This window comes from Xenia sp. Carnegie-2017, unplaced genomic scaffold, assembly GCF_021976095.1.
Source record: "Xenia sp. Carnegie-2017 unplaced genomic scaffold, XeniaSp_v1 HiC_scaffold_21, whole genome shotgun sequence".
In the NCBI taxonomy this organism is placed as follows: domain Eukaryota; kingdom Metazoa; phylum Cnidaria; class Anthozoa; order Malacalcyonacea; family Xeniidae; genus Xenia; species Xenia sp. Carnegie-2017.
Genome location: NW_025813484.1, coordinates 3,660,960 through 3,681,869, shown reverse-complemented (window position 1 = coordinate 3,681,869; position 20,910 = coordinate 3,660,960). Strand labels below are relative to the sequence as shown.

Here is a 20,910-nt window from a genome sequence, read left to right as displayed (position 1 = left end):
AAGTCAATAACACAGGGCATGTTCCTGCAAGATGGCCAAATTAAGTGAAGTCATAGAATCGTGCAGTAGAAATGTATTATTAAAAGACGTCAAGGCAATTAGGAACACATCGACTTTATCATTCTGCGTTGGTGAATTCACAATATTGTAAAAAATTGGCCTTATGCTAAACTAGGTGAGTACAGACTTTATCTCAATCTTGAAGTACAACTTCCTCGTGTTTGTCACAATGTGAAACATTTAAATGCCACGGATCTTTTCAATGCCCTTTCCCTCCCAAAACTATACACTAGGCAGTTGTAGTTGAAATTATTTGTTGCTGTCCTTTACGTTATCAAGCCACGTGGCATCACGTTTTCTCCCCAGGGGGATGAACTGTGTTGAGGGCATTCCAGACACAGTCTTGCATGGTCTTTTCAAGGATCCGTTTCTTTTTATTGCGATAAACCATTCGTTATTCTTGCTCGAGTCTTTCTTCGAACCACAACCCCGGGAATGATGCGTTGAGCTGTAGGTAATCCAACCATTTTCTTCGTGATTTTCATTAAAAAACGTGTTGTCGTTGAAGCTGAAATTTCGCTACAGAAATAGAATTTAACATATAGAATGTTAAAAGTAACTAGTTTGGTGAACAACGCCCCGATAATTTATGGTGTGTTATATGCGCATATAACACATTCAGTATAATGTTATGGTGGTTTTTGGGTGAGCCTTAAATAAATACGAGGTGTTTAATAAATTTGGGTGTTTTATCACTTTACTGTGTACAAATGTAAACAAACTAAGACTACATATTCGGTTTCTGAGCCTAATGGACGACCCACCATTATAGTGATGTTACAATGGTAATGCGGCGAGGGCGTCTATTAGAGATGGGGCGTTAATTAGAGAGAGGTGCCTAGTTAAAACTCACGTTTCAAAGAGGGGTTTTTTGCGTACGATGCGTTTATTGGATCATTTACAGTAACAGCGTTATCAGACCGGAATCTTTTCATGTAATTTAGAGACTTGACATTATATAGAATACTTGGGGGTAGAAATGGTTATTTTGAATTTCAAAGTAATACGTAACAATTTATCAACTTACTATCGACAGTAAACGGCCTCTGCTGTTAAGCGACAGATACCTCCCTGTTTGGACTCCTTTTAAGCGTCTTTGAACACCACCAAAGACTTGAATCTCGACAATTGCTTAAAATACGATCAATACATTACACTACGTCATGCAGTCGACGTATATGTTTCATAAGCATGCTTACTATATTTGGATGTGACGTTTTTCGTGCCGGCGATCCGTCCGTTATCGAGAATTTCCAGAAGAAATCCCGTTCTGCAATACAGCTGAGCTTTCATCTTTCCAGAAGGCGTGTGATTTTTGAAGTTAAGATGACGCGCCTGTCTTCTTGAGCTTTTATCACCCGATTGAATTCTTTCAACGTCTTCGAGGTAGCGCGATAAAATCTTCTTGCGCGGTGTTGCTGCCAAGCGAAAATCTCTCCCATGGCTTGCTGTCGGGAGCATCCATAATATTCCGCTGAAGAACAGGACAGCGAAGACTGTGATGGCCTTTGAAACGAAAACAAGATAGTTCATTTGGCTGGCGCAAACTGTTAACTGGGCAACCGATGGGGATCTTTCGTGAATTCAATGTTGATCCACAAAACGTAATCGGGGATCGAGCAATTGAAATCAAAATGGATTTTGTCGACAAATCTCATTAACGTTAAAACCATTAGCTCAATGCGATTTACTTGTGCGATAATGTTTTTGTAAACTGTTACGCCTTGACCTTCTCATACACGTAAAGATTTGTTTGCACAAAAACAATATGGTATTTTGCTGTTAACTAGATGGTAAAAAGCGAGTGAGGACATATAATCAATAATTTCGATAGAGCTGATTGTGTCAACGGTATTATTTTCTCTGCATCGCGTGCTTTAAGTAGACAACCCAAAAGCTGGGTGGTAATTTGTCTTACAATCAGACTAAGAAGAAAGGGAAATCTGTTTTTAAGATATTCCTGATCCATGTAGCCTAAAACATCATAGTTTCGTCAATAGTACATTCTTATATGTTGAATACGTGTAGTTAATACTTGTTATTTATTGCCCCAAGCCCATGTCGTGATGTCGTGATGTTAATGTTATTCTGATCCTTTGACAAAGTTGTTAATGCAGTGTGTTGATCCATATTATAAAGTTGGCCTAAGCTCAAAAATTTCAACTGTTAAATCCTCGGTTAAATCAACATTTTCAACAAATAAAACTCCATTTACACATAATCTGTGATTTATTAGTCAAGGCCTGAAAAGGGGAAAGTTCCCATGTTCCAATTAAAGTCAATGATTTGTCGCACAATTTAACTTAAAGAAAGAGGTAGTACTATTTTTCATCTCCAATTTTCCACTTTGGGAAGAAACTGGCGATTGTTTTGAAATAAGGCTGCATTCAAGCAAAAATGCGAACTCCTTTTATTAAAGTGTTTCGTGATGAAACGAGTTGACAAACTAAGTATGTTTGTTTAGAAAACGCGATTCTACATTCTGAATGTTTTGCTTACCTTGATTGCACACATGTTTTCGGATGTTCAATCGTGGCAGCAATGCTATCTTGTTGCTGTTTCTCAGGAAATGATCGTTTGTTGCTCGTAAGCTCAGACAGTGTGCCGTGCGGGCGCAGTAGGCTTGTTGCGAACTTGTTGCCTACTTACATTCATTTGTCGGAATGCCTTCTCTGTCAAGCTGCGCGAAAGTTCTCTAACTTATCTTCGCTCTCTCCATGCGTTTCCTTTAAATATGTCGGAAAGTTTGTACCAAAAATCATCGCCGCTCGCCGTTCCAGACTGGCTAGCCAGGATTTAATCCTTAACAAATTCTCAAGTGCTTAAAGCACACGTCGGCATACTCGGGTTAGAGCAAATTACTTAGATTGAGTGATTTAAAATATGCCTCTTTTAAGCCGACGTCGAAAATCGACTTGTCATTGTATTATTACACCCATTGACGTAAGATGCGTAGTTTTCTGAAAATCCATTCAAGTGTAATAAAGCATGTGACCATCGTGTCTTATTTGTGAGAATGCATGAAGCTGCAGTGATATTCTCTGTTGTGGATCATTTGGTGAAATTAGTTAAATATAGCGTATATTTCCTGATATTACACATATTTATATGTTTTACATCATTGCAGCTGTCAAGAATGTTGAAATAAACATGTTAATTGCCGAGCTAATAGAAACATGCCGCCCATTAGGAAATTTACGGTTGCATTCCTTTTGTGTCGTGGACCAGCTTTTTGATTAGAGACAGGAGAAGTTTTATACTTTGCGCGTAGAAAATGAAAAGGTATAGACACAAAGATCTTTCAGACAATCGGTGTCTCATCTGTCCCGTTCACGGACGTGTGTTTACTTTGGACCGATGTGTTCAACCGAATGAATAAAGTTGGTGTAACTTTCTCTATTCAGCAAAAATCTCCCATTTCCTTTACCGCACGCATTGTTTATGTATGTTCATTTCTCAGTCTTACCCGCAGGTAAAAACATGGGTGGAAATCGTTTAACACGTTGGCTCTTTGCCTGTATTAATGAGGTGGCTTTGTTTGATACCTCTTAAAAGTCTAGCTATTATATTATTTCACATTCCTTCGCATCATATATTCATCACTTCATCCAGCGCTGAAATTTTCGCACATCAGGTAGCACTTCGACAATTTACATTTATATACGTTTAATCAGTGACTTGTTTTTCTCATGTTTCATGCGTGAAAATTTGTAGAAGATTTCGTAATTTTCTTAGATCGTAAATGAAAAACATGTAACAGAAACTATTGATTTTATGATAGTATCAATATGACGAAAATTGCTTGCAATTCTAAAGGGCTGATTATGATATTTCTTATTTTCTTAGTGCTTGTAGAAAGTAGAATGTTCGTTCAACTAGGCAGAATAATTAAACCATGAAACATTCTTTGTTGATGATGTATCGTTACATTTGACGGAATTACTCCATCAATATCTTCTTAGTATGAAATTATAACACAGCATTCACACTCAGCGTGCTAAAGGCACAGAGTCTAATGAAATCCACCGCATTTTGAACTTTATTCTCTTTTTGCTGCATTGCTCAAATATTTTGTATTGTTTACTTTGCTGTTTTTCTGGTCATTATAATCCAGTTTTTCACTAATTGCCAATTTAGGGTTAATGGATATCATTCTAAGTGTAATGCCCACTGTAGATTAAAGATTAGTAGCTTAGTGCAACTGACGACAATATTGAAAATAAATTAAGTTTCTCAACAAGTGCGCCTACTTTTGGACTTGCTGAGCAGCGGGGAGTGAAAATGCCCTCTCTTCTTCAATAATATACATCCACAACAATGTACACAATGTGTTTTATTTTAACCTTTTCCAGAAGAAAAGGAAAACAGGGCTCTTAAGTCCGACGTGGATTACAAGCATTAAAAAAATGTGACATGATCGTGATAAGTGGTAATAAGTCATGACTGAAAGGGATTTATTTTTTAATAAAGATTGTTCATATTTTTCTTATTTCTAGCAACATATCACTTTCGAAAACAAATTATGGTAATTAATAGAAATTTTTTAATTCGGGCTTTTTGGAGTATGCGCTACAGGCTAGGATATAAAATAATCGACCAAGAGGCTAAAATTTCACGAGACTGCTCTGACTCTCCACCATAAATCCGGTGCAGAAATCTTTTCATTCATTACCAGCGATCTTGCATACGCACGAGTGATATCTTTGTGGTAATTTGCGAATATTGGAAATCAGAGTTCTTCGTTCATCTTTAACCGTAAGCCATAATGTCAGGCTGCGATGACGGTGAAGCTATTTCTGTAATTTTCTTATTCCTCAATGTCTAGACGCATCAGCAAGGTGCGAAGTTGCTTCAACGACATTCAGCATTTGGTTGAACATTAGGAAGGGATTCCACCCACTCTCCTGCCGAAATTCTTTCTTAAAGTTTTGATCGCAGCATGCTGAGCCAGACAACAAAATTTTCATGGAATTTGTACATCAAAATAAAGGAACGAAATGATGTCCACGAAATTTCTAATCTAAAATCTATCACTCTGGAATAGAATTATGCAATGGAATGATAACGAAATGTGAAACTGAAGAGATTAGACTTTATTTGATATGTAGTTTAACGTGCTCTCGCTTCAAGATCTCCCACTTATCGACTTGATAATTACTCCACAGAATTTTCTTAATAAAATAATATTCACACTGTGCCCCGCATCCTGACAACTATATATAGTCCAGTGCTTCTCTCTTGTACTCAGTGTGCATGCTGGTATTTACTGGTATTCGGTCACATCATGGGAAACGTGATGTATTTGCCTGTAGCATATCCTTGAGGGTCTGTGCAGGCTGGTACCTCCCGCGTAGTGTTGCCATATGTCTTACCAAAGCGGTAACGAGCAGCTAACAAAGAAAAACAAATCAACGAAAATTTATACTTGAGAATTGTGTTAGCTCTTACAGCGTTCCTACTTATATTGTTGACATAGATACTGATGGTAAGAAATGGATGAAATTGTGCTGCCATCATAATTCGTAAGCCATGTCTTACTTGGTATGTATCCAGTGTATTTTGGTAGCATTCCTGCATTATTGTATAGTACATGTACACTGGGTGCATCACCGGATGAAAAGGGTCTTTTAGAAGTCGTCAGATCTGGTCTACAGTCGAAAAGAAACTTCCAGTTCAACTAACAAATGGATTAATTAATTTTACCAAATTACACAGGCTTAGTTGCTATAGCAATCTTACGTCACGAGTACAACTCTCTTGGTCAATAGATGTTGATTTCTTAATCTGGATTGAACTGATTCTTGCAGTCCTTCTTTGGTCCACTTATGATACCGTTGACCCAAAGCGAACCGTTCAAAGTTTGGGATGAATCCTGTATAGCCAGAGACAGGTGATTCCATGAAAGATTTCCTATCAGCTAAAACGTAAAGCGCCATTAGAATTTCATCGAAGAATGTAGATAGTCTCGTCTGTACTCACTGACTGTGTAGTTTTTACTGTAGGCCACGTTAATTTCAGGATACGTAGCAGGCTTGCAATAATCTTCGCGTTCTCTCAGACTTTGCTTGTGAATAGCGGTGCGAGAAAGACTCCTTTGTTCTGAACGCTTTCTCTCCACATTCTCTAGAAATTTCTTCAAAGCTGTTTCAGTACTTTCTTTGTATGTTGAACCATATATGAAACCGGGTGTGTGGATTGGTACATAACCTGGAAAAAATGAGTTGGTGTGTTGTTTGACGACACCCAACAACAATAAAACTCGGGAAACTAGTCGTCGTTTTTGTCGTCGTTTTGCATCGGGTACTGCCCAAACTAACAGACGATAGTCTCCAAATCTAGTTACCATGGTAACATTACATTCTGTAAGCAGTTTTCATCTCAGTAAGCTTTTTTTACTAAAGTTAAATTTCATTAATCGTAATTGGCCAAATTCTATATTTTGTAGAACAATTGTAATCTTTTCACACCGTTACATTAGGAATCGGGTGTAACTTACCATCAAATACAAATTCTGATTCAAACAACTGAAACTACCTCACGTTTCCAACTCACGGTCTAATCACCTAGCACCTATGCCATCAAAAATTGCTTTGTAACTACTGTTCAGTCATTTTTTTAACTTTTAAGTTCAATTGGAAACACCAAACGCAATTCCTAACACCCTGCTTGCTAGGTCTGCATGGAATTTGAAAGATTAAAATTATCTAGACTCGTGCACTTGTAGGTTAAATATTTTATACCTGTATAACCCGGCAACATGCTAGCTGTCAGCTTGTTATCTCCTGTAGCCAGAGGGAGAGGTGTTGATGTTGGGTTAAGGGCATTGTTTGGATTTAATTTTTCGTTTTTTGTATAAAGCTATGAAAAAATTAACGTGTACTTAGTTGTACTATAGTCTAGGTCCCACAACGTTAAAAATCATCAAAACTTACTTTTGTTAATCTGTCTGTTTCGGAACCGTATGTACGACCACACTTGAACCTCAGTCTTGGACAGTATCCAGTATAACTGGTATATTGAAGTAAACGAGTGTTTAAAGCATGGCAGTAACTATTCGATGATGAAAAAGTCTAACAAGATTTTTTCACTGTGTAACTATACAATGCTGTGTTGCAGAGGACATAGAAGAAAAACTTCACTTGAGTAGTTATGGACAACATAAGATCGCCATGGGCACTTAATGGTGCTGAAGAATTTTTCAACAATATACTTATTATGTGTTTGTAGATTTGGATTGTTGACGATAGTGCGATCCTAAGAAGGACTGTTGCTGTTAGTGTTGATCTATCACATCTACAAACATGTTACGTTCTCCAAAGTTCAATCCACTAACTTTAGTAATTATAACGTTGTGGCTCTCTGTATTAGCATAATATTTTCTACTCACCCTGGCAAGTTGCTTGATTTATTTGGCCTTAACGTCTCCTCGAATCCCATGGCTATTTATACACACAAAGAAAGAGATGTTGAGAAAAGAACATACTACCCACTTTCTGTTACCACAACAACAGACGCCTCCTCACTAAAAAATTGCATACATCGCTGGAGTCTTATTGTACTGTATTGTAAGAACGGATGATTTAAGTCTTTCGTATCCACGATAAACCAAATGTAAACACATCTAACATCGTTGTGCGTTTTTCGATTAACGATAAATGAAAAGCAATTGTTATTGCTTGTTTTTGTCTTTGCATGCAGTGAAACTTTAATACGGAAAAAAATATTTGTACGATTGATATCTTTTAGTTTGGTGAAGGATTTCACTGACTTTTTTCCATAAGTATCTATCATATTCTCATCAAGTCCGGTAGTTAGTGGGTCTTAATGACGTGTAATTTGAAAATTATTATATTAATTACTTGACAGGTATGACAAAGGAATTCAACAAATTAAAGTATTTTACATCCTTTCACTTGACGATTTTATTTAACTATTTACTTGCGACAAACCAAATTATGTTTTATCTAAAAAAATATGAATATGTTCTGCGCTATAAGTATGATTGTTCATCTATGTAGAATGAGAATTTGTCCGAGGCTGTTGCATTGTCATTTTCTTGGTAAATATTTCTCAACTCTGTTTTTTCCTTTAATAACCTCCCCTATAAAAATGAATGATCTAAAGACTTCGAGCATTTACGAAATATTATTGCTATTTGTTTCTGAAAGTTACAACTATGTTCACAGTTCACACTGCTTTTAACTAGGGTTTCTCAATTTCAGTTTTTTCGTCAAGAGCCGTGAGGTTTACGCACATATTTCATGTTGACCGTCATGGTAATTTTTCCTGCAAAGTTAGCTATTGGGGTGGGATTAGTCACCTCTCCTATACCCCATAAAAAGAAAAAAAATTAATAAGAAATTAAAAAGAAATTAATTTAATGAGAAAAACAAACACCCTTGTTTGTGAAACTAGTTTTGACACCAAGAAAAAAGTTTTGGAAAAGGTGAATTAAAAAAACATGCATTTTCATTTTGAAAATCAACAATGATGAAGGTGCTACGGTTCTATTTGAAGGTTGATGCTCAATTGAATATTTGAACATATTTTAACCATAGCTGATTAATTCCAACTAGTGTGCATTGCTTCTTTCTCGACAAGAAACATTCCCAGCGTGCAGTTTGACACAAAGGTTGATTTTGAAAGTGTTTAAACGTGTATGATATGAAGACACGATTCAACTAAGCACTACATACCAGAAGATAGATTTCGTCCACGATTGATTTCATTAAACACGGTAGTTGACTCAAATTTCTTTTAACTTAGTTTATAATGATGACAAAGTACTTGAAGTAAGGTAGAAATCAGCATCTGTACGTATCACTTCTACACTTATAGTTTCTCTTTGCCTTTGTCGAGATGAATGTTTCCTTTGAGCCAGGATGAGCATTTTCCGTGGATTACTTGTGCACAATGCAGAAGAAAACATTTTATACAAAACCGAATTATATACCGGCGCGTTTCAGTCCAGGCTTGTTTCGTTACACTCAATTGCTTTATAAACTAAACGGTGATTGTAGCAGGTTTTTTAGGTCAGACAATCATGTATTTGTCAAACCTAAGCACTGAGTACCTTATTTGTGTATTGATAAAACAAAATTGATGTCATGCACAATACCCCAACACGTTTGCATCAGTCTCAATTTTTTTAAACTTTTCACATCGTACTTTTAGCAGATTTTTTAGGCAGACATCACATATTTTTCAAACCTATAAACTCTCTTTATTTTATGAATATAGAATAGACAGCACTAATTTTTGTATCGTGAAACGATATGGAATTACTTAACATCTTTCTCAAAAGTCTTGGAAAAGTCTCAAACGGAAAACAAAATAAAGGAAAAAGAATTATTCAAGCTATTTACAGATCATGTTATAAACCTAATTTTCCTACATTAGCATTACTCTTTTCTTTGACTTGTCTGCATTGATGTTCACGCTTTGTTTCCCATGTCTATTTTTTCTTCATGTACATGAAGAAAAAATAGACATTGGAAACAAAACAGATGTACATGTACTTTTCAACCTTGCTCCAAGTGTTTAGTACTCTTTATAAAGCAACTAAATAACGGAAAATGCTGCCCTTGAAAGAACTGAAAAGTGAAGAAGCAGTGAAACAAATTCATGTACTGTCTTTTCTTCTTTTCTTGATCTGATGATCCATTATTGTACCCTTCCTTTGTATCATTCTTTTTACTTGTCTTCATTCGTATTCCATTTTTCCCCTCTTTACGTCAAGTTTTAGTTTTTTCGAATCCGTCTTCTAAATAGCAAAAAGTGGTGAAGTAAACAAACAAATAGTCACCCTGCATTTACAAGATGTGCGTAATGAAACGTTAATTTGCCGTTTCTTTGTATCTTCGTTCTCTTTTTCTTGTTTTCGTTTGCCTTTAAACGTTGCTTCCAACGCCTTTTCTTCTGTTTGGCTTTTTTTTAGTTTCTCTGACTGTTTCCACTCACTTTCAATAACTAATCAACCGAACAAATGAAGATGCTGTCCTTGCAATATCTCCTGAGCAACTGAACAAATGAAGATGCTGTGCTTGCAATATCTGCTGAGCAACTGAACAAATGTGAATGCTGTGAGTGCAATATCTTCTGAGCAACCGAACAAATGAGAATGCTGTGAGTGCAATATCTCCTGAGCAACTGAACAAATGAGAATGCTGTGAGTGCAATATCTCCTGAGCAACCGAGCAAATGAGAATGCTGTGAGTGCAATATCTTCTGAGCAACCGAACAAATGAGAATGCTGTGAGTGCAATATCTCCTGAGCAACTGAACAAATGAAGATGCTGTGCTTGCAATATCTGCTGAGCAACTGAACAAATTAGAATGCTGTGAGTGCAATATCTTCTGAGCAACCGAACAAATGAGAATGCTGTGAGTGCAATATCTTCTGAGCAACCGAACAAATGAGAATGCTGTGAGTGCAATATCTCCTGAGCAACTGAACAAATGAAGATGCTGTGCTTGCAATATCTGCTGAGCAACTGAACAAATTAGAATGCTGTGAGTGCAATATCTTCTGAGCAACCGAACAAATGAGAATGCTGTGAGTGCAATATCTCCTGAGCAACTGAACAAATGAAGATGCTGTGCTTGCAATATCTTCTGAGCAACCGAACAAATGAGAATGCTGTGAGTGCAATATCTCCTGAGCAACTGAACAAATGAAGATGCTGTGCTTGCAATATCTGCTGAGCAACTGAACAAATTAGAATGCTGTGAGTGCAATATCTTCTGAGCAACCGAACAAATGAGAATGCTGTGAGTGCAATATCTGCTGAGCATGCAGGCTTCAAAGATGGCGTCCAAGTTAGCCTTCCAGTTGTTGTAGAGTTCATTGAGTAAACATGAATTACTATATAATATGTACCAGTATGTACCTTTTTAATCCTTTATGTTAGTTGTGGGTAAAGAAATACCCCACAAGAATACGAATGTTTGTTTAACAATTATACAAACACTAATCATCCACAACAAACGTTGATCAAATGGAAAAACTTTCATCTTTCTTTTACATTTTACGTTGATTTACATCGTACAGTACTTTTATTTATAATAAAAAATTTCAACATGAAACGTCAGTGATATTAGATGCGAACTGGAAGGCAAGTGCAGACCAAACAAAATCGTCTAGGAAAAGCTTTTCACTAAAACTGCACTGTATTTTCTCATAGTATGGATAACTGCTCGAACCTAAATTCGCTTTGCAATTTGCCCTGCCATTCCCTGCCAACTCAATCTTTGCTGTGCTGATACCTCATTTGGGGATTAGTCATCCCTCCCAGCCCAATTTAAATTTCGCTCCTGGACAGTGAACCGTTGCCGCTGTCATTAGCTAATTTTACCTTGCGGGCACGGGCATGATTTCAAAAGTATGGCTGATATGGTGGAAAACGAAACTTACTTGGCTAAAAACCATGGAAAGTAACGACAGAACAACAATTATCAACGACGGTAAACTTCAGAAAATATTTCTTCTCTTTTCTTTTTTACTGAGAAAAACAACACAGACTGTGCTTCAAATTTAATACTTTGTATGTTACTTCACAGCCTAAATCAGGGGTGGGCAACATACGGCCCGCGGGCCGGGTCCGGCGCCTGAAGGGATTTTGACTGGCTCGCCGACTGTATCCGACCATTGAATATTGAATATTATTCATGTAATAATCCGGCCCACCAATAACTTCATTTTCCTAAATCTGGCCTGCCAACTGGAGAAATTGCCCACTCCTGGCCTAAATCAACGTATCAAAATGAAAATATGTATATTTTAATATTTCAGTCGAACTCACGCACGAAGGGGGACATTGCTGTGGCCGTAAGGCATGTACTCTGACTAAAATATGTGGATCTTTCATCATCGGTTGTACAGCTTTGGTTATATTGTTGATAGTTCGACCTCGACAACAGATAAACCCTGAGGTACCAATAGTTTTTGCCCATCTGTAAATGTTGATCACGAATGAAATACAACTTGGCAATTTCTACTTTACAGTATGGTGTCGTGTTTGATGCAGGATCTTCTCACACAACCGTTTATTTGTATCGGTGGCCTGGGAATGAGCGGTTAGGGGGAACAGCTGTACCTGTTGATGAGATTTATAGTTCTTCTCATCAACCTGGTAGGTGTGTATGATTCTATATGGATATGTGGTGATGGTGCAGGGAGGGGGCAGAATTTTCCCAGTGATATTCACTCTTAGCTACCCTTAATAGAGATGCAGAATTTGCTAAGTTCAAGAACCACTTTCATGCTTTAAAACTTAGATGGATATAGAGCAGGGGTGCCAAAATTTTAACATACCAAGCAACTGAGCAAAAGCAATTGTTATTGGTGTTTAATAGAGAATACTTCCAATAATCTCTCCATCATAATAGAAAGGTAAAAGAGAGGAAAGCGAATTCCTTTAATATATATTAAAGCCCCGCAGATTGTATTTTATGGCTCTTTTGAAAGCACCTCTGCTGGGCTTTAATATTTATCATAAGTAACAGAATTTATCAAAAAAAGGCTGACATGTTTAGGCAACAAGTAGCCACAGAAGTCAAATCAAAACTAGGGCAAACAAAACCATCGTGAATGCATCCCTGCCCTAAAAAACATTATGGCTTTTCATGACATAAATTTTCTGTTACATGTTTGTAGACCAAATCATTTCAAAGTATTTCAAGTAGTTCAAACCATTTACTTTATATATTTTCTGTGTTGTTTATCTTTATAATGTTGTTTACCTTATAAGCTCATGTTGTATAACCTCATGTTGTTTACCTTATAACTGCATACTAACCATTTGATGTGAATATTTATGGTCCTCTTTAGGTATATCATCATTTGTGAACAACCCTGAGTTGGCCGGTAACTCCATTGCAAATCTCATCAAAAAAGTTTCAAAAAATGTGCCAGCCAACAAGAGATCATCCACTCCTATCTATGTTGGAGCTACAGCGGGCATGAGATTAGTCAAGTATGTTGAAGTTTTTGTTGTGAAAATTGCAAATATTATATGGTGAATGGCAAAAATAATAACTTAATAACTCTTAAAAGAAATGTTTGAAATCAGAGCACTAACCCAATAGTTTTAAAAAATAGTTCTATTGTGTTAGTGTTCTGGTTTCAAACAGTAAATTTCTTGTCTTGTAATTTTTTGTAGGGAAGTGAAGCCGGATGTTGCATACAAGATTATGTTGTCAATCAGTCATGCTTTAGACAACTCAGGATTTCTAATTCCCCCAAACAGTTCAAAAATCATCTCTGGTGTAGAGGAAGGATCATGGGGATGGATAACTACCAATTACTTGATGAACATTCTGCAAAAACCAAGCGAGGTTATCTTCTCATTTGTATAATGTCATTTTTTAGTGCCAGTAAAACAAAAATTTTGCTTATTTGAATTATATTTTCACTGTAGAAAGCTCTAAAAATGACAATTTATTCGTATTTCTTCTTATTGTCGAGATATTGAAGTTTTTGTAATGTTCAACTTCATAGTTGCTGATGACATATTGCATAATGAGAAATGGAATATAATCAGGAATGTTTGCTGATATGTTACTTCAACCGGACCGAGTTCCATTCATTGTGAAATGTTAATGGCATAAAATCATCCATAAATATTTCATGCAAAAGTTACCAGAAGAATATTTATTAGTTTGAAGGATTCATCATGCAATATGACATCACTTGTTGTGAAAATCGGACATAACAAGAGTTTTAATGTCTCGATGTTAAAAAGAAATATGAATGAACTGTTTTAGAATGTCCACTTTCTCTTCAATGAAAATACAATTACAATGGAAAATTTTTCCTTTTACTGGCCCTTTAAAGTTGCCAATGCATGAAGTACTAAACATTTAGTTGTTTTTTATCTGATGAACTAGGTTACCAAAATGAAGGAATTTTAGATAAAAGTAATGTATAGATGTTATGTTACCTCCCACTTGTGACATTGGCCTAGCCAGCACCACATGTTTGGTCACGTGACGTAAATTTCAGATTATCGACATAGCAATAGAACCGTGACAACTGGAACTGAGCTAGCGGAGTTTTAAGTGGGAGAGGGTGTTGTTAAATTTTGTTTATCAGATCAATATGAAGGGATTAACAGTTGTGCTGTTCGTTTGCAACATTAAGCAAAAAACAAATGAATATACAGGTATTTGAAAAGGTACATACTTTAGTATAACACAAGACATACTTTATGTATATTGTTGCCAATTAAGTGCAAGGCGGGAAACGGATTCTCAATATAAATATTAGAGCCGAACAAATAATTTTGAACATAGTCATAAACAATTTGGTGTTATGAAGTTTAATAAAATAGTAACGTTTCGTCTTTACTCAAGACATCTTCAGACTAATAAGGAAGTTTACAAGAATTATAGATATATAGAGAGTTTATTTAAAATCGTGGCCAGAGATTTGCCAGGCGGAAAGCGAATTTTCAATATGAACATAATAGCCCAACATAAGACTTTTAAAAAAGCCATCACAATAATAAAATAGAGAAGGATTTATTAATAACGTTTCGTCTTTAAGTTAAGACATCTTCAGATTATTTGAGTTAATTTATATACACGAGGTTTTAAATACAAGTATATATTACGGGGTGTTAAATTACATGTGAGGTGAGTAGGAAGCTTAGATGACGGAATTAAGTGAGAATGGCAGTATATTAAAGAATGTGAAGGGGGATTGAGTTGCCTTGGGTGTTAAGAGAGGGTTTAAGTTTGGATATAAGAAGGCTTTCATGAATCATAAGGTCATAATTGGAGGAGGAGGAAGAGAGAATTGAGAAATCATTAAAATCGGCAGAGTGAGATGTATTTTTTATATGAGAAAGAACTGCAGATGGTGGTGGACATAAGGAAGGCGTCCCTGTTAAGGGAGAGATTCCCAAGTGTTCTGATATTCTGGTGTGTAAATGACGCGTGGTTTGACCCACATACGATGCAGAGCAGCATCGACACTTAAATGAGTATACAACAAGAAATACAGGAAATGTGTATTGTCATTGTGAATTTGTGTGAAGTGAAATATTTTTATTTTTAGTTGTGATGTGTGATTTAGGTGTGATGTTTTTAGTTGTAATGTGTGGGTGTCAATTGTGTATTGTCATTGTGAATTGGTGTGAAGTGTAATGTTTTTAGTTGATCGTTTGTTTGTATTGTGAATAAGTCGTTTGTAAGGTGCCGGTAATTGCTGTGATCTGTTCAGGGGGGGTCACCCACACATTACAACTAAAAACATCACACCTAAATCACACATCACAACTAAAAATAAAAATATTTCACTTCACACTAATTCACAATGACAAAACACATTTCCTGTACACACAATACAATGACGTAAGAACCAGATAACAAATACGGCTAACCTGACGTTTACTCCCAATTTGACTCTGAAGATGACTACCGCTAACAATAAAAACAGTCCTTCTCAGGACTATACCAACCTGGACGATCTACATTTACAAACATGTAAGCTTTTGAAACTTAGCACCACAAGAAAAGAAAGTTCTCTATGAGATAAATTGTTATGAATTTTTTATGAACGAATCCCAGATCATCGAACACTGCGCTACTTATGTGATTGGTTAACTGCCATGTAAAGAACGGGATCACTTGTGCTTTAAAAATGGAAGCATCGTCTCTTAAATTTTAATTTCCAAACTCGAAATCAGCATTAAAAAGTAACGTCATCGGTTTCTCTCACCATTCAGCAACATTATTTGTTGGTGACCGTCATTGTGTAGAGCAATTGAGATTGCCCAGATCATCGTTTCATAACAGAGCAATCGCAATTGGGCTATGAAAGTTTGGTTGGGATTCATTTTGTAGCACTTACAATAATTTATCTGTGGGAGGGGGACTTACTTTGTGCGTGGTGTTAATGCTGCATGTATAATTAATTAATTTCTTGTTGTTCAAATCGAATTTACATCTTGACTAATCAAATTTCTTATCCTTAGCGTTTTGAGATTAATGTACGATTCATCCAGGAAAGTTTGTCACTGGCGTAGCCAACTCGCATGTGTCTCGTGTGATGTAAACTTCAGATCATTAACGTTATTTATTTTTTTAGAAATCTACATTCCTATTTGCATGGCATGATCAAACTTGCAGGCAGGGGTCTTGGACCTTGAAAGTTGCCTAAAATGCAATCCAGTGCTTGCAGTCTCCTGCTTAAACCTGCTTGCACCTACAGTGTTCTTAATGTTTCTCCAGGATGTGGCTACAAAAGTTTTGCTGCTTTGGATATGGGAGGAGCTTCGACAGAGATAACGTTCATGTCTCCAACATCTGGTAAACGCACTCTCGATTTTCGTCTTTATGGCAAAAACTATACGATTTACACTAGATCATATTTATGTTATGGTCTAAATGAAGTATACAGAAGATATTTGGCTCAGCTTGCCAAGGTATGGAAGCGCCACGCCATGAAGCATGTTTTCTACAAGACTTGGTTTTATAAGCACGTCGCACAAGATTTTAAACTTGTTTCCGTATTTCTCACGACATTTGCATTCGTGTTCAAATATCTTTCTTCCATTAGAGTGCAAACTATTCTTCTAAAATATCCAATCCTTGCGCACGTCGCGGAAGCAATTTTAACCAATCAGGAAAATACATTTGGAAGAAGCCCTGTAGTTGCGAGCCATCAAGGAAACCTGGTCGCGATAACTTCACCTTCTTTGGTTCAAACAACCGGACAGAGTGCAATAAAAACCTGATTAAACTTTTTCGTTTTTCTTCGACGTGTGATGGCGCCAAGGATTTCACGAATCATAGCCAACCGAAGCTGAAAGGCAGTTTCATCGTAAGGCATATCTATATTCGTATCTATTCTGCAAACTTTAGCTGACACTTTTCTTTCTGATGCAGGCTTTTTCAGGCTATGCTTTCGTCCGAGCGGGGCTCAATCTATCCGTTACACCAACCATGAAGAAATACAAGTCTGCTTACTTGTCATTTTGTGACAAGCGTGGCTCCCAAATTCACGAACAACCACGTGTTTCAAGTCGCAGGACTCCTTTGTGTTTTGCTGGACACTACATATATGTCTTGTTAACCCATGGTTATGGCTTTAGCAGTGAAACCTGGGATATCGCATTTGAAGATACAGTAAGTGTGGCTATGTGTAACAGTCACATACGTAGCCAGCCCACAAGTTTGGTCGTGGCAATGTAGATATTTCGATTTTCAATCAAAGTAAAAACAAATTTCGAAAGAAGTAAATAATGCTGATGAACTTAAATTTACAAAGCACGACCTAACTTGCGGGCTGGCTAAGATCTCGCCGCGCGTATTTGTATTTTTCCGCGAAGGATTCGTCACAACATCTGAAATCTTATTTTTAGGTGGGTAAAAAGCATCTTGGTTGGTCGCTTGGTTTCATGATTAATGCCACCAATCTCATACCATTAAACCAAGCCAGGCGTTTGAGGATCAAAGACACATTTCTCATACCTGCGCTTGTCGTTGCTGGCATTTTTGTTCTCGTTTCCTTCATATTGGCCGTGAGGTTTTTCGTCAAGATTCGTTCAAAATCTGCATATTATCCAATCTAATAAAAAAATAAAAAATATGTTTTTTTAAATTTTTGAAGCTTTAATTAGACCATTAAATTTTTGATGAAATAGTGCTTGTTGTCTGCCTACCGTTGTGGGTTGATTTTTGCAGTTCAAGAAGTTTAGTATCTATCTTTTTGTGCGTTGTTTATAGTACAGTTCTCTATATTTGCTTGGTAGAACATAATTTTTATAAATAAACCCATCTCCTGTAGTCTTTTTTGACCAAAATGTTTTTTGGTCAATTTTTCTGTTAAATGATTCCCAGGGCTCTGCTGCGAAGTTTCTAAACTTGTGTAGAAAATTGGAAACGAGAAAGAGCCAATCACAGTGCAAGAAAATTTTGCTGGTATTTTTTCCAAGATGGCCGTCTGTGCACAATTTTCTATTTCTTCAAAACACAATTTTTCGTCTTTCAACGAAAAATAACATGAATTTTTGATGCAGTCGAAATAAACCCGGTAAGCAGAATTTGTTTTTTATAAATCGAAGTTTGGGAACATGACCTGAACTTTATTAAAGCATTCAGAACTTTCGGCTGAATTCACTTTGTGCTTGTGTTATTTAGCTGAAAAATTCGCAAAAAACATTTTCATGCAGTCGTCCAAGGAACAGATAAAATTCGATGAGCAAAGTACGATAATTAATGTTGCATTTAACGAGGATACCTCCATGCCTGCTCCACATCCAGGTTCACAAAACGATACTGCTACACAAGACTGGCGTGTGCCATTTTGTCAAACGCTGCCTCTTGCTGAACAAACTTTAATTCAAAACATCAACACGGGAAATTTATGTACCATGGAAACCACCAACCGACTTCGACATCTATCATTCCCATCCCAGCATGAACCGCAGTACTATCCCGAGACATCACCTTATGAAGCGTCCTATCAACCGCCATCAGCATTTCATCATCCAATAGAAATCACTCCAACGATTTTTCCTCCCTACTTTGTGAAGAACTTTTTGCCACCGGAATATAGTTCATCCGCTGTTTATTATCATGAAGGAAACGTCTTTCATTCATATCAAACACAACCCTACCAAGACCTATCTCAACTAAATACCTTTGGAGTAAACTATCATCAAAATCCTTGGGGCATCTCTCAAAATCACACCAGACTCACTGATGTTCATGTGAAATCATCGTCTCTCATCGATAACTCTTGCTGTAATGACTCTCGTTTCCAAGCCACGACGAGTTTGCCACACGTCCATATTTGTAAGACCAAACCCCTATCTCATTTTCCTACTTTTTCTGGTGACACGAGCGCACATTCTTCGATTTCGACGACCTCTAAACTTCCAGAAAATATCTTTCTTCCAACAATTAATGCCAAGACAGGAAGCAACGCCGAGATGCCATTGTGTTTGAAAAAAGAGGCAAGTTTATCGGAAAGAGTGAAGGCGCAGGTTGACGATTTCATCCACTCGACGCTGAAGAAGCAAGAGATTGGCTCTTGTCATATTCGCGGACGTAAGATTAAGAGATCAGTGCCATTAACGGTGCATTTGCGTCAGCCTCAAACTGAAAAGAAGCGTTTCAAATGTGACCAGTGTTCCAAATCCTTTATTCATCTTGATAAACTTAACTCACACTTGCGCTCTCACACTGAAGTTAGACCATTTTCGTGTTCGTATTGTCATAAATCCTTTGCTCATTCAAGTGGTCTCAAGACACATACGAGAATCCACACCGGGGAGAGACCCCACCACTGTCCAGTCCTTGACTGTGGCATGCGCTTTTCGGACATTTCGACTTTAGTGAAACACGCCCGTGTTCATAGTGGTGAGCGGCCTTACTCCTGCGATGTTTGTGGTCGACGGTTCAGTCAGTCGGGAAACGTGCACAAACACAGGCGAGCCGTTCATGAAAAAAATAGCAAACGTAAGCGAGAAAATGTGGAGAGAAGTTCACAGGGAGAGCGGGATTGGGGAAACTACGGAGACAAAAAATATTCACCGGAAATTCTTGATACACATTAACATTTTAATTGTCAACCATAAAAGAGAAAAAGAAGTTTTTTGCTTGTTAAGAACTGTTGTTGTTACACTTAGACGTTGCTGCGAAGGAATGCTAATTTCGGTTAAATTCCTTCTTCCATTTTAGGACGATATTGAAAGTTAACTCATTAACTGCATGAAGGAAGTTGTTTAGTAAATATTGTAACTGTTAAATTTCGATGTAAATACATCTCCTGGGCTAAGCTGTTTATAGTGAAATAAATGCTATACAAACAGTCAATCAATATCCACTTCTTTTCTCGTGATTTTCATATGGTAAATTTATGTTTCAAAATTGAATTCCTCATTTTCTAAATGCCTCGAGGTCTTCGAGCAAAATTTTTGACGAATTTAGAGTTTACTAATTGAAATACTGCGTAATTTTTGAGAAGGTCCCGTATGTCACCTTGTTACAGAAAGGTCCTGTTGTAAATTTTGTCATAGAAAGTCGTTTCGCCAATTCTACAAATTGAACACACGCTCCTCAATTGAAAAAGCTGACTGTTTTAAATGAGCCAATTACACACTTGGGTCGGCCATTGCTTGTTGTCAATTTTGTTGAAAGTTGAAATATTGGTACCACTTTCGATCCCCCTGTTGTTTTCCATTTAATTGTCGTTCTTGTTTGCCTTAATTCTGTCCCACGCTTTCGTGACATTACCTTTTCTTAGTCTCAACTTATGATAAAATTATATTGAACTATATTAATGCAGTGTTTAATTGATAAGCATTATTAGTTTATTGTAAACTTTCTCAATATTTGTCCAGTTAAAAAGGTATAAATGCACAATTACTGTTGCACCACTTCCGTCGTAGTTCTCTTACTGATGCATGAAGGCTAAAACGTTCGTGCTATGCGTGGGGGGATGATGTCTATCATCAAATTATAATAAATTTTCTATTTGTAACTGCTAAATAATTGCGTAATATGCTTATCAGCCGCCTTGAATTATAAATGATATGAGCAAAACGCTTGTGGCTTTTACGCTGACAAGTCAATCTTTAGATGAAAGATAAAAGCGAATAATATTTAAAACCTGGTGTAATAAATTGTCGACTGCTGACATTACTTAAAAGGGACCATCTTTTATTGTTCAGAATATAAAGTTAATTACGTCCAACAGATGAAGCGGAATTTTTCGATTCTGTCGATATTGTGAAGCCGCCCGAACAAATTTCACAGTAAAATGCCATTTACGGGGAACACCTCTTGAGACTGTAGCGTGATTGGTTAAGAAGCGTTGAATAATACCAGGAATTCTATCGC

General features: G+C 36.9%; 4 protein-coding genes and 1 long non-coding RNA gene across 6 annotated transcripts; 3 read left to right on the top strand and 2 right to left on the bottom strand.

The window, feature by feature from the left end:
- Positions 1 to 58: 58 nt before the first annotated feature.
- LOC124444851 (fibroblast growth factor 1-like) lies at positions 59 to 2,838 on the bottom strand. Of its 2 annotated transcripts, XM_046995522.1 has the most exons (4): positions 2,560 to 2,838; positions 1,260 to 1,566; positions 1,088 to 1,191; positions 59 to 579 (listed from the first exon to the last, which is right to left on the bottom strand). In XM_046995522.1, the coding sequence occupies exons 1-4, from the start codon at positions 2,572 to 2,574 to the stop codon at positions 310 to 312; spliced, it is 696 nt and encodes a 231-aa protein (XP_046851478.1). In that variant the 5' UTR covers positions 2,575 to 2,838; the 3' UTR covers positions 59 to 309. The 2 variants fall into 2 exon arrangements, with proteins under 2 accessions (XP_046851478.1, XP_046851477.1); XM_046995521.1 differs by lacking the exon at positions 2,560 to 2,838 and having other exon boundaries at positions 1,260 to 1,831.
- A 2,295-nt stretch (positions 2,839 to 5,133) lies between these two features.
- Positions 5,134 to 7,569, bottom strand: LOC124444847 (protein FAM166B-like). Its single transcript, XM_046995514.1, has 7 exons — positions 7,448 to 7,569; positions 6,993 to 7,068; positions 6,801 to 6,918; positions 6,040 to 6,267; positions 5,800 to 5,977; positions 5,599 to 5,708; positions 5,134 to 5,450 (listed from the first exon to the last, which is right to left on the bottom strand). The coding sequence occupies exons 1-7, from the start codon at positions 7,495 to 7,497 to the stop codon at positions 5,338 to 5,340; spliced, it is 873 nt and encodes a 290-aa protein (XP_046851470.1). The 5' UTR covers positions 7,498 to 7,569; the 3' UTR covers positions 5,134 to 5,337.
- LOC124444859 lies at positions 5,421 to 7,972 on the top strand. Its single transcript, XR_006948042.1, has 2 exons — positions 5,421 to 5,601; positions 7,288 to 7,972. It is a non-coding gene; the product is annotated as an uncharacterized LOC124444859 (long non-coding RNA).
- A 3,457-nt stretch (positions 7,973 to 11,429) lies between these two features.
- On the top strand, positions 11,430 to 17,665 carry LOC124444543 (ectonucleoside triphosphate diphosphohydrolase 8-like). The gene is made up of 9 exons (XM_046995165.1): positions 11,430 to 11,523; positions 11,852 to 11,991; positions 12,065 to 12,191; positions 12,890 to 13,034; positions 13,221 to 13,395; positions 16,215 to 16,487; positions 16,622 to 16,885; positions 16,951 to 17,190; positions 17,427 to 17,665. The coding sequence occupies exons 1-9, from the start codon at positions 11,430 to 11,432 to the stop codon at positions 17,634 to 17,636; spliced, it is 1,668 nt and encodes a 555-aa protein (XP_046851121.1). The 3' UTR covers positions 17,637 to 17,665.
- Positions 17,666 to 18,020: 355 nt separating this feature from the next.
- LOC124444841 (zinc finger protein 235-like) lies at positions 18,021 to 19,884 on the top strand. Its single transcript, XM_046995509.1, has 2 exons — positions 18,021 to 18,097; positions 18,205 to 19,884. The coding sequence occupies exon 2, from the start codon at positions 18,231 to 18,233 to the stop codon at positions 19,623 to 19,625; it is 1,395 nt and encodes a 464-aa protein (XP_046851465.1). The 5' UTR covers positions 18,021 to 18,097; positions 18,205 to 18,230; the 3' UTR covers positions 19,626 to 19,884.
- Positions 19,885 to 20,910: the final 1,026 nt, after the last annotated feature.